At 38.0% G+C, this 13,265-nt stretch overlaps 1 protein-coding gene across 4 annotated transcripts in view; it reads right to left on the reverse strand.

Annotated features, from left to right (window-relative positions):
- Positions 1 to 13,265, reverse strand: part of MAP3K20 (mitogen-activated protein kinase kinase kinase 20) — a 166,960-nt gene that overhangs the window by 61,126 nt on the left and 92,569 nt on the right. For all 4 annotated transcript variants that reach the window (XM_070803232.1, XM_070803225.1, XM_070803230.1 and 1 more), the window contains exons 8-9: positions 7,559 to 7,645; positions 1,443 to 1,517 (exon numbers count right to left, since the gene is read on the reverse strand). In XM_070803232.1, coding sequence (XP_070659333.1) covers positions 1,443 to 1,517; positions 7,559 to 7,645 — 162 coding nt within the window. The remainder of the gene's footprint in view (positions 1 to 1,442; positions 1,518 to 7,558; positions 7,646 to 13,265) is intronic.

Genomic DNA, 13,265 nt, shown 5'->3' on the forward strand with positions numbered 1-13,265 from the left:
CAAAGTGTTTCTGAGTTATTTTGCCTAGACAAACCACAGCTTTCCGTATCCATGGATTCAATCAGCCAGAGTTCAAGTTGGTTGTTGAATGTGAGGAAGTGTAACCACAGTTGGGGTGAAGGGAAGGGTCGCGACTGAATCACCCCTGATATATAAGGGACTTGAGCATCCATGGATTCTACGGGGGTCCTGAAACCTCCCCTGAGGAGATGAAGGGAATGGCTGTGTACATTATTCATTCTTCTTGAAAGTCATATAGGGACTGAGTTTAAATTAAGGAAGAAATTCCATTCTCAAGTCTTTTTTATTTTCCTTTCTAGATCTATCTTTAAAAGGTCAGTTTGTGATACACTTATTTCCATGAAGGACTGCAGAAATTTAAACTTAAAAATTTTAGTTCTTATCTCGAGTCTCTCTCTCTCATTCTGATATTTCATCTGTGAGGATCTTTTTTTATTTAAAAATTTTTTATTACAGCAAATTCCAAACATACACCAAAGTAGAAAGAACACCCTCCATATACTTATCACTCCAAAAATCATCACGGCCCATCCTATTTAATCTATACCATCATTCATTTCCCTTCCCTGTATTTTGAAGCAAATCCAAGACTCGCCTATCATTTTATCTATAAACACTTCCGTATGTATGTGACAGTCTTTTAAACCAGTCTTTGCGGGGAAGGGAAATGGGCCATTTGTGCTTGAATGTGATAACCACATGAAAGCCTCAATTTTGGAATTTCTCCAACTCTATTGTGATAGCTTAAAAAAAATCACTGAAACTCCACAGGGAGAGTGTATGGAGCTTCTCTAGAAGCGCTACTTCTGCCTGGTCTTTGGTTAGAAAGGCAGTGTGGTGGTCAGGCTCTGCAGCGCAATGGATGGTGCATTGGACTTCTAGTAGAGGCAATGTGGTGGGGGGGTTAAGTGCAGGGACTCGCGTCAGTCAGCTTGGGCGCAGCCTCCAGCTCCAGCACTTACAGGCTGGGTGGCCTTGACCTCACCTCTTAACTGTGCCTTGGTTCTTCATGTGTAAAATGAGGACAATAACAATACCCAGTTCACAGAGATATTCTGAGAAATAAAGCAGTTGATAGAGTGTTGAGAACAGTGCCCGGCTTATAATAAGCATGGTGTGCTAGTATTTATATAATGTGAAGGTGCAAGACTTATTACTGAAGATTAAAAACAAGGAACAAAATTCTTTTTTACTGACTCAAGAATGCTGGAGTGCTGTAAGAAAGAGCCAGTAATGAGATTTTAGGTTTCATGCCAAGCAAATGTCAGCAGATAGCCTTCACAGTCAATCTGGGGCTCAAAGGAGCAGCAACCTGGTTTTGCTCTGTAATGAATTTGATTATCCCATGTTTTAAAAGCTCAAAGCCAGACAAACAAGAGAGATTTCAGAACAACAATAACAACAAATATATATATATATACCTTGGCATCAGCTTCCCAACACTGATGTAACAGTTCAGCAAAACTCCTGGGGCAACTGCTTGGAATGGTTAATCTCTATAAGAGAGAAAGAAAAAATAAGCCAAAACAAAACAAAATACAGGCATTTGCTCATTAAAGGAAGGAAATACTAATTGGAAGATATGAAAGAATTAATTTAATAGCATAAACAAGACATGAAATTTAAAACGTCCGTTGATTAATATGTGACTGGAGAGAACTTAATGTTTAGATTCATAGTATCTAATCTCTAATGACACTTTACCTTTTCCTCCAAAGAGGAATCATAGTGGATGAAGAAATCAGGCTCAGAACAACACATGCAGCAAAATATAGAATCTGGTCAAAAGAAACTACAGTAAGAGAGGAGCAAGTTGGAACTTCAGTTCAGTTCAGTTCAGTCGCTCAGTTGTGTCCGACTCTTTGTGACTCCATGAATCGCAGCACGCCAGGCCTCCCTGTCCATCATCATCTCTTGGAGTTCACCCAGACTCATGTCCATCGAGTCAGTGATGCCATCCAGCCATCTCATCCTCTGTCGTCCCCTTTTCCTCCTGCCCTCAATCCCTCCCAGCATCAGAGTCTTTTCCAATGAGTCAACTCTTCGCATGAGGTGGCCAAAGTACTGGAGTTTCAGCTTTAGCATCATTCCTTCCAAAGAAATCCCAGGGCTGATCTCCTTCAGAATGGACTGGTTGGATCTCCTTGCAGTCCAAGGGATTCTCAAGTCTTCTCCAACAGCACAGTTCAAAAGCATCAATTTTTCGGCGCTCAGCCTTCTTCACAGTCCAAATCTCTCGTCCATACATGACCGCTGGAAAAACCATAGCCTTGACTAGACGGACCTTTGTTGGCAAAGTAATGTCTCTGCTTTTCAATATGCTAACTTACATAAACCTAAACCATGAACCTATCACTGTATTTTTATAGGTGACTATGAAAATTGCAAATAGGCCAGGTAACTAGGAAACCAGTTCAGCTTTGGCAATAGGTGTACAACTTCTGAAAACGTGAGCACAGAGATAATTTTATAGAAGTATTTTCTCAGTGGCAAATGAGACACTCTGAATGGATGATTCATCATGTCTTAGTTTTGGCCAAACTCATAAAATATAAGGACTTGATAGAACAAAGAATATAATGTGAAGACTAGTCTTTTTCTAACATTCTAGAGCAGTGGTTCTCATAGAACATGTAATTCTCCCAGAGGCAGTTTACAAATCTACAGAGACATTTTTGTTTTAAAGTCTGGAGGGTTGTACCTAGAGCAGGTCAAGAATGCTGACCATCTTTCAATATATCATAAAGCCTGATTAAAAATTCTCCTGCATTCCACCAAACTTCAAATGCCCCAGGTGCATTCATGTAAGACAAGAAAACGATGAGCTTTATACTTTTCTGAGCTTAGACTCTACCTTTGATTTCTAAGTAGAGTATTTTTTGAATATTTTAAAAATACTCTGAACTTTCTTTGAATGCAACTACTAAATGAAATAAATCAAGGGTAGATTGATTTTTGCATTATTTATAACCTTAGCATAATATTGGGAAAATCTTGCCTACAATATAGTGCTGCTCATGGTACTGGCATCATTAATACTCACAATAACCCATCTTTATTCTGCATTTGTAGCTGCTGAATTCTGTTTATTTGTAGGTGCAAGCATCTAAAAGTGTTCCATTATCACCTCCACTGTCATCATGCCTGAGCATTTATACACTGCAATACATATGTATTTCTTCCTTATATTACATTTAGAGTATTATGTTGACTTAAAATACAATGTGTTTAGTAGGCTGTATTACCACTGAATTTCCTTTCAGGGATAAAGAGGGAGCATTAAATAATTGTTATAAACAGAGTATTGAGTATGAAGGGGACTTCTCAGATCACTCAGTGGTAAAGAATCTGCCTGCCAATGCAGGAGACATGAGACTGGGGTTCGATCCCTGGGTCGGGAAGAACTCCTGGAGGAGGAAATGGCAACTCACTCTAGTATTCTTGCTTGGAGAATCCCATGGATGAAGGAGCCTGGTGGGCTACAGTCATGGGCTCACAACGAGTTGAACACAACTGAGTGACTGAGCATGCACTCACGGGTGTGACAGAGCTGAGAACCTCTGTAGTAGGAAGATTTTTTCTGCAATGTTTGCCAAGAAGTTTTGCAGATAAAAACCTTAAAACAATTTCATCAGATTTGGAGGAGGCTACATATAAAACTAGAAAAATAGTTGTCTTGCCAAGAAAACAGACAATCTGGAATTAAAATCAGAGAACCAAAATAAATAAAACTTTAAAGCAAAGCTAAAAAAAAAAAAGGAACTCTGCAAGTTAGAGACTACACTAAGCATTTTTAAACCTCTGGTTTTGTGCTTTCATAGACTAGAGTAAGATGTTGTAAACGACACTATTATTTTACTGTAATGAGAACTGGAAACCTTTTCATGAAAGTAAAGAAAATCAAGAGTTTACTAAAAAAAAAAGGTAAGATCGTTGGGGTAGCAACTAATATAAACAGACAGTGACTGCAATTATGTGACTGAACACACATCATGTGTAATGAAAAACAAGTTTTCCTAACAGGTAACATTTTCAGCGTAACTTCAGCACATTTTCCAAGAACTGAAATGTGAACTGGCTGAATATAGGTGTTGATCTTCTCACACTGACAAACTTTTTAGATGCCATATGTGAGACATTACAAAAGGAGACATAATTATTTAAAATTATCTGACATGGTCAAATATCAGTTAGATCGAGACTCAGACACTATGTAAGGGATTATTTTGGTGCACTAAAAAGTACTTTAAAAGAGAATCTAAAATATTTAAGTGTGATTACATAACTGTGGGTATTCTGTTAAAACATCCTGAAACAACCAGATATTAACACCAGGTTTGCAAGACTACTTAAAACTTAAATATTGAAAAATAAAAGTTTCAAACTGAAAATGAAAATAATTCCCAATCACTAAATTAGGCATGACATTTTTATTAAAGATTATATTCTTCTTTTTTGCACTATTTTCTACATAAGATACAATAATTATTTTTTAAGTCAAGTTTATTACCTTTTTCTAAAGTGTAGTCAAGAAAAATGGATTAAGTTTTTGAGGATTTCCATGTTAATAAAGAATAGCTGTTTTGCTACTTAGAATAAAACACATTTATGTACTTGAAAAGATGGAGTTATATTGCTAGGACATTCTGAATGACTACTAATTGAGTTTTATGGAAAGTCCAATGGCATACAGACATACCTGTAAGATTTAAAAATTAGTAATACTCTCTTAACTTCATGTCTTCTATAATGGTTCATTGTTTGCTTTGTAAAGTTTAACAGCATTTTGTGGATTATAGCTTCAGTAGAATTTAATAATAGAAAAAGTTATTGTTTGAAGACCTTATTTCATTATTAGGGGTTTGGAATCAAAGGCCTTCAGATATATTTTTTAGAAAGTATTGATCTTCCTATAGATGCAAAAAGCAATCCTAAATGGTGAAAACAAATAAGCTCTAGAATCTAGTTAAGAGTAATGTATCAGTGTCAAGTTTCTGGTTCTGATATTATATATACTGATATTATATATTCTGATATTATATATATATATATATCTATGTCTCACGAGTGGGAGAAGCAGAGTGAAGGGTACACAGAATTATTTGTAATATTTTTGCAACTTCCAATGAGTCTAGAATGACTAGCTTACATTTAAAATATCTCCCTAAAAGTTTAAACGTGTCATTCTTTATTTAAATGAGGCCTTTGAAAAACAATTACAGCTTTCTCTTTTCAACTCAATAACCCAAGGTATTTCAGAGCAAAAATAAATAAAATAATTAGAAATTGAAGGGATTTTTAGAAATTATATTTAAGTCAAAGTCTCAATTTTATTATAAAATAAATCCTTGGGAATTATTTTAATTGCTATCTCAACAGAATTTGTTTTGATAATAAGGGCCACTATTTATGAGGTGAAATGAAGACATCTTCTTGAATGATGATAATGGAAACTACGTTTGAACTTAATTTCCCTATTTCTGATAAATGAAGTGTGCAGAATGAGAATGGATAAATACCCCTGTAGCACCCAATCTGCATTTGGTTCACTAGAAAGTTGAGAAAATATATTTCACCATGTGGGTTTCTTTCAACTGACTATTATATTTAATAAATACAATAGGGGAGGCATTTGAATAGTCTCCATCTGTTATTAGCTGATCATCAGATCACCCCATGGATAAAACAGTACAGTCTAGGGGATTCCCTAGAGACAAACAGGGAGATGGCCTCCTCTTGTACCCATTGAGGAGGTCCTGAAAGCTATTTATGGGGGATTCTCAAGCCTCAAGTCAACTACTCAAAGGCAGCTTCTAAATTCATTTTTTTCATCAGCTTTAAAAATCCTTGATGGATACTCCAATATTTTCAAAGGGCTTTAGATTCACAGCTATTCTGCCCTCCTTTAAATGAAATATTATTTTAGAATATTAATTACTCTGTCTTATACATATTTGGAGAGTTCAGTCAGCTTTAAAATAAAATTTCCTCCTACTTTATTTTGAAATGATACAGAGAAAAAAAATGACATTGAATATTCTGCTCTGAAGTCAACAGAAGGTCAATAACCTTCTTTACTCTATTTGTCAACCCAGAACTAAATGTCTAATCATCTCACTGGCAAAAGAAACCGAACAGAAAGAAGTGGGTTCTCATACCATGAAAATAATCAGTTATACTGTGTGTGAGGTCTGACTGAATAGCACACCAGGAAGAACTACCACATTTAATTAAAACAGAACAGCCTCTGTGAAACAATGAGTAAGACACATTCTTAAATATTACACCTTTTCATTTTTCTTTAAATTGGCAGCTCTCTCCCATCAACTTCAGCTATCATGAACATTTCATCCAATCTCAATGGCTCAGGAGGACAAATTAATAAGGTAACTGTGGATTATGTGATCTAAATATGAAAACTTGGCTTCTCTCAGTCAATAGCAGCTTTTTGATTGATCTAGTTTGTTTCTGCACTCACCATGGAGAGCAGATCAATCTAATTCTTTTAAGGCATTAAAAAGGGAATATTACTACATATTCGCCTTTTGGCAAATTATTTTATCCTAAGGCTGCACCCTTCCCTTTTGTGGAGGGCACAGATAAGACGTGGAAATGAAGAAGTTTTGTGAAATAAAGTTGTTCTGCAGTGTTGCAAAGACAACTGCGTGCTTCCATCACTTGATCTAAGTTCTCATAATACCTTGATATTGGATGCTTCATCTTTATGCTGAGAATCTCCATGGCTGTGCGTTTCAGTCACAATTTTAAACCTTTCAAAATGTAGTTGCTCTCTTTGATATGAATGTACCATGTTCTCTGATGTAGGCTCATAGGTCCAACTAACTGAAAGCCTCAATTTGTGGGAAGAAGAAAAGCGAGGCTGGGGACACAGCACAAACGCTGTTTACGCCACTGAAGTTCTTTTGAAATGGAAAGGCTCTGCATGAAGAAGGGAGCAGTTACGCCACTGCCTCGCCAATTCCAGCGAGGAGCTCATCTTCAATGTAGTGTTCAACGTAGGTGGCAAAACTGTAATTTTTCCCTTTTTTGAAACTATTTTTTCTTCTTTTATTTTTGAAATTCTCATCTAAGCGACAGTTTCTTGTACTATAGTGACTCCTGCTGGGAGAGGTAAGTTGAAGTAGCTGAAGGTCTCTTACAGATATATCAACTCCCGGACAGTAAAAAAGATGTCCTAAACGCAGGAGATGGAGTTAAACTGTTCCCCTACCTTGGACGCAACGGCCTCTTTCATCACTAAGAACAAACCCCTAGGTTTTACAATTGAGACTGAGAAACTAGTACAGTACTTGTACAATTTTTGATCTACAGCATCACGACGTGAAGCTGCAACAATTAGATGTAAAGGGTCCATTCATGAGGAATAACATCACTTTGACCCTTTGTGTTAGCTCCTACTGCTAATCTTTCCATAAGCGTGAACTTACTTTCAATTTGAAGAAGATGAAAAAGTCTTTTGCAAAACCCCAATACTGTTTTCTGATCTATGTACCTGAATGGGGGATCGTAGTCTTACCTCGTTTTTTTCCACTACGAGCCAAGCTACTTGTAATCCTTCCAAACCTTTAAAGGGGACCTCCCTTGTTAGCATCTCCCAGAGAACCTGGAACAAAAAGGAAATGGAATTTTTATTCTTGTACTTTATATTTTTGGTATATTACTGAAACTTTAACATTTAACTGTATCCAATTACCAGACACAACCAACTCCATCTGTAGAAACTTGGGCAAAACATATATATTCATGCATAGGGCTTCTTCCATATATTTTATACATATACATATATTTTGTTGTTGCTGCTGTTCTCTTTTATTTAAAAAAATCCACTTTAGGAAGTACAATATCTAGATCCGGGCTTAAAATTTTATGAAACCAATGCACCTAAGTGATTTTACTGTATTTTGTAAATTAACAGAATTCCTATGAATCACCATAAACTAGATTTTACACTTTGTTAGTCAAAACTCTTTGTACCTTCAATCTCTGATAAATATCTCTATATGAAAATAATTGGGAATTCAAACATATTTTCAAAGCTTCAATAACAGTCTCATAAAATAAAAAAAAAACTGAGCTCCAAATCCAAACCACTGGCTAAGCCACTTACTCCAAAATGGTAGATACTTGCAAAACTAACATTTAGATTTTCTGTTTTGGAGAAATCTTTCTCAAAATGAGTCAGTCTAAAGGGACTTATTTTCACCCACCTATGATATAATTTATTATATTGTATTCTAAAGTGTAATAAACACCTATGTACACATATAGGCTGTATGCATGTGCACGTGTGTGCAAATGTATGTATATGTTATCTCTCTGCAATCCTTGAGATTAGCATGATTAATAAATCTGCACTGGAATGCTGAAACAAAGCAAACTGATGTGGGAAATGCCGAAAACAGCTAATGATTTTGTATTCTCTTTAAACTCTGAGTCATGGAGATTTTTGCTGCCAAGGTAGGTCAATGGTAAAGAATCTGCCTGTCAATGCAGAAGAAGTGGGTTCAATCCCTGGGTTGGGAAGATCCCCTGCAGCAGAAAATGGCGACCCATTCCAGTATTCTTTCCTGGAAAAACCCATGGACAGAGAAGCCTGGCCAGCTAGTCCATGGGGTCAAAGAGTCAGACACAAGTTAGCAAGCAAAGAACCACCACAATGGGGAGTTTTACATTCAGTCACTTTATTTATACAAATGAGTATCCAGATTTGAGTCTACCCACACTTTTGTGAAGTGCAAAAACAATTACAATTTTATCAATAATAGCATAATAATAACAGCCACTATCATTTACTGAGTGATTATGTTCCAGGTACTCTGTTAAGCCTTTAGGTATGCTATCATGATCAATCTCAGTCCCATCAGATAGATATTGAATAGATGAGGAAACTAAAGCTTAAGGAAGTTAAATAAACTTGCCCAAAGGCATTCAGTTATCAGGTGACAGAGCTAGAATGTGAACTTGCTGTCTCACCCTGAAAGTCAAGGTCTCAACAGTAGGTAACTATAGAGATGGAAGAAAGAGAGTTCAACAGGCCCTAGTTTAGGGAGGTTTGGAGCCAAGGCAGAAGCAAAGACACGCAGCACCTCTGCTTGACATTTCTGTTGTTCTAAAAACAAAAACTCATTTCTAAATAAGAATGCAGACTGAGAATATACACTCTATTCAAGCAAATCCGATAACCACTATTTCCTTAGCCAGTGCTCAGTCTTACTTGAGCCGTAACATGTTAAATGAGTTCTGGCTAATATACTAAGATAATTACAGGAAAATCAGGGAAACTGGCAGATGCTGCTCAAGCAGGAGAAAAATAATTCCCTGAAGCTTCTTTGGGCTTTTAATCAAGTGTGTAAGGTACTTCTTTAGAAGAGCTACTGAATAATTCTATTCTAGTCACAGAAGTGATTAGGAAAAGGTAAGGGGCACCCCAGAAGTGGCTGATTCAATCAAGTGCTGGAAGTACAGGGAGGGTGGGAACAGAACAGGTACGTGGTCACCTGACACTGGGCAGTGGGCGGGGATGGTGGTGGTGGAGGAGGCGTGGAGAGATGGCGGCAGCAAGAGGTCTGAGCAGGAAATGAAGCCCCTCAATTTACTGCAATCACTACTTCCTGGTGTTGGGGTTGGGAGGGGAAGGGGTATAAAGAGCAAGGAAATGAAGGGGTTTGGCATTCTTTGGAAAGAATGACTCTGCCTCAAATGCCCAGGACACCAGAATGTTTAGATGAGCAGCCTTGTGCCCCTCCTTTCAGAGTCTGGCCTTCTGACCTGTCTGCACAATACACACCACACACACACACACACACACACACACACACAAGCTGCTTGGGTTTTTTGTAGGGTAAAATGCAGAACTAAGAGCCTGGGGAATGACACCAGAAAAAGATTTATGCCATTCTTTATCCCAAAATATTCCACTGGAAAGTGTCCAAAAATCTAATAGGATCAGAGTTACATTTCTCTAAGGGTTCCAACCCTGGAAAAAATAAGATAGTTTCATTCTATTCCCTCCTGTGTCTCTGAAGACCTACCACAGGGAGCAGCCACCTGATAGACGTGAAACCGGCAAGAGGGCGTCCTGAACTGCTGGATCCTGAAGCCCAGATGGGATCTTGAGTTTAATTCCAGGGTCAGCACATCTCATGATTCCCTATTATTTATTTGCCAGCTTCAGAAATGTATCAAAAAGTAGGCGATGTGAGATAGGACAACTGCTTTTTCTACTGAGCAAAATCACATTTGGCACAAAAAAAGTAACTTAGTTGAGGAAGTCACTTGGAGGTCTAAAAATATATTAAACTATGCCTGAAAATATCAGTTACGGGGATGCAGGCCAAACATTATTATGATCTTTCACCTTAAAAATATTTTCCAACTCATGTTATATTGAGACATCCCTACATTTAAACTGTGCTTGCAAGGAAAATTTCTATTTTCAGCTTACAGAAAAGAAACTTGGACAAAGCTGTGTACTTTTCCTGCCTTTTCTTTTACAAACAATGGAAAGCCATTACCTGAGCTGGGTGGTTCTGGAACAGGACTCACAGACAAGCGAAGCAGTGATGCTCACTCTGAAGCTGCTCTATTTTCAAAACTGGTTTTGGCTGAGAAGCTTTGGAGCAGGTAATCCTTTCTGCATTGCCATTAGGCGAGCTTTGTTTTTAAAGAGTGGTTAGGCCTTGGGTTCTCAGAACGCTTATTCTTCAATGATTCTGGCTTTCCTGAACTCTTTTTTTGTGTGTGTGTGGATAATATCCTAAACACTCCTTCAAGAGAAGTCATCAGAAGAGGACAGAAAAAAATCTACTTCCTTATAAAATACAAGCAATGGCCTGCCTAGTGAAGTTTACCAGCGTAGAAGCAAGGATCACAAGATCTATTTCTGGCATTTCACCAGCATGTTTATTTTAAGGCTGTACAAGGCTGGCTAGACTCACAATGTGTTAAGAAGAGACAAAGGTTAATTAAGCTGCGGAGGGCCAGGGACTTTAAGACTACGAAGGGCTAAATTCTTACAGCAAGTCTGAGAAAGAAAAATAAAAAGCAAAAATACACTGGGGTTTTATGGGTGGGTTTCAAAAACGACAACTGTTTTTTATGGTCTTATTCATCTGCATGTGACTGCTATGTGAGTAGGGGGGCTCAATGAATGGAACAGACTTCTAATGAACTATGGGATGTCTTATGCAAGCAAATATACCTATTAACAAAGAAGACCTGCTTACTCACCTGTTTTGAAAGGACATGAAAAACTCTCAATATCTGCATTGCTTCCTTAGACAGATATCATTTTCAAAGTTTATGGACTATAAACTTCTAAAACTAACATGGTCCCTACCTTAACAACTATCCTCTCCCGGACTACTACCTTGGGCATGTGATGCTTTCTTGACTTTAAAAAAATTTGTGATTGTTTAAACAAACAGGATCCGTAAAGCACGCTCTGTACTTTTTCCTTTCACTAATGTTGTCGAGAGTAAAATGGGAAGGAGTCATGATTAAATAAAATCCTGATTTGTTGTTTTTAACTAAATTAGCATATGTGTACTTTTCTGAATGGAATTCGGCTGATGCAGCCACGGGGTAAGAATAACCAGCATTCTGAGTAAACCTCTCTCTTTCAGAGAGTAAAAGAGCAGCCACTATTTAAAAACTAACAGATTTACTGAAAAGACTTACCCTCCCCTGCCCCACCCAGTTAAAAGAAGACTCTAACAGGAATATAGAATTGATATTCAAAAGCACGTGACTGAAGCAAACAAGTTCTGAAGAGCAACACCAGATCTGTGAATATAGAGCAACCCTGGAAAGGTTCAGTGACTGGCTCTAAGGTTTGCTGTAAGATTGATGACTTGATAGAAAGAGTTGTTAAGCATTTGATGGGACGGGGGAGCCTGGTAGGCTGCCGTCTATGGGGTCACACAGAGTCGGACACGACTGAAGCAACTTAGCAGCAGCAGCAAGGCTTCCCTGGTAGCTCAGACAGTAAGGAATCAGCCTGCAATGCAAGAGACCCGGGTTTGATCCCTGGATCAGGAAGATCCCCTGGACAAGGAAATGGCAACCGACTCCAGTATTCTGGCCTGGAGAATCCCATGGACAGAGGAGCCTGATGGGCTGCAGTCCATGGGGTTGCAAAGAGTCGGATACAAATGAGCAACTAACACTTTCACTTTTTAATCTCTCAAAACAAAAGTAGAATCAGTAAATAAGCAGACTGAAAACCTAATTTATAAAGAGAAGGGTTCAAGGCCCATCTACTGAGTAGTGGTGAGCAGTTCCTTGAAAGGAAAGCTTTTTAATAAAATAAGCTGTACATTTGCAGGTTCAGAAGTCTTGATTTAAACTACATTTAATGTGGTGGTGGGGGGGGGCATTTAATGTGGAATGAGTGAAATGGATTATAAAAAGATACAGCGAAGACCCTAAGCTCCACAAAGTCATCTCTTCACATCTTTTGTAATTTCTGTGTGGAAGGGAATTTGTTCCTGGTCACTGGAACCAAAACTCCATTTCAGCTAAGGAGAAGCAGGTGGGTACATTTAAACAAAGGCCTGGGCAATTGTAAAGCTTTGGGAAAAGGCAGTGTGAAGTGTGCTTTCATAAATGAAGTAATGCTGAACCCCAAAGTTCACTCTATACAGAACTCACAGTTGTGTCTTTCCAGTCAAAGATTTCAGAGGGAGGAAAATTCTAAGACGTGGGGAGACTTTTAAAAGTAAAAGCACCGCATGAGAACTTGTAGAGTACTAAAATGAGCCTTAGAAGTCTTCTCATTCACATAAATGTGCAATGTAACTTAAAAACTCTAACCATCTAAATATATTTATACATGTTTACATCCATAGGCAAGGGGAAAGAGTGAGAACTATGGTCCCTACAGATAGCTGAGTGCTTTTAACAGTTTTAAATGGTTGTATAACACAAAAGAATATGCAGCAGAGACACTGTAAGTGACCCTTACTATCTGGTCCTTTATAGAAAAAGTTTGACGGTTCCTGATTCCACAGGATAAAATGAAATGCTGGGCCCAAGAAGCAGGCAAAGTAAAATTTAAATTGCCCTAAGTTGGCGACTTCACTTTCACTTTTCACTTTCATGCACTGGAGAAGGAAATGGCAACCCACTCTAGTGTTCTTGCCTGGAGAATCCCAGGGATGGGGGAGCCTCATGGGCTGCCGTCTATGGGGTCGCACAGAGTCGGACACGACTGAAGCGACTTA

This window comes from Bos indicus, chromosome 2, assembly GCF_029378745.1.
Source record: "Bos indicus isolate NIAB-ARS_2022 breed Sahiwal x Tharparkar chromosome 2, NIAB-ARS_B.indTharparkar_mat_pri_1.0, whole genome shotgun sequence".
NCBI lineage: Eukaryota > Metazoa > Chordata > Mammalia > Artiodactyla > Bovidae > Bos > Bos indicus.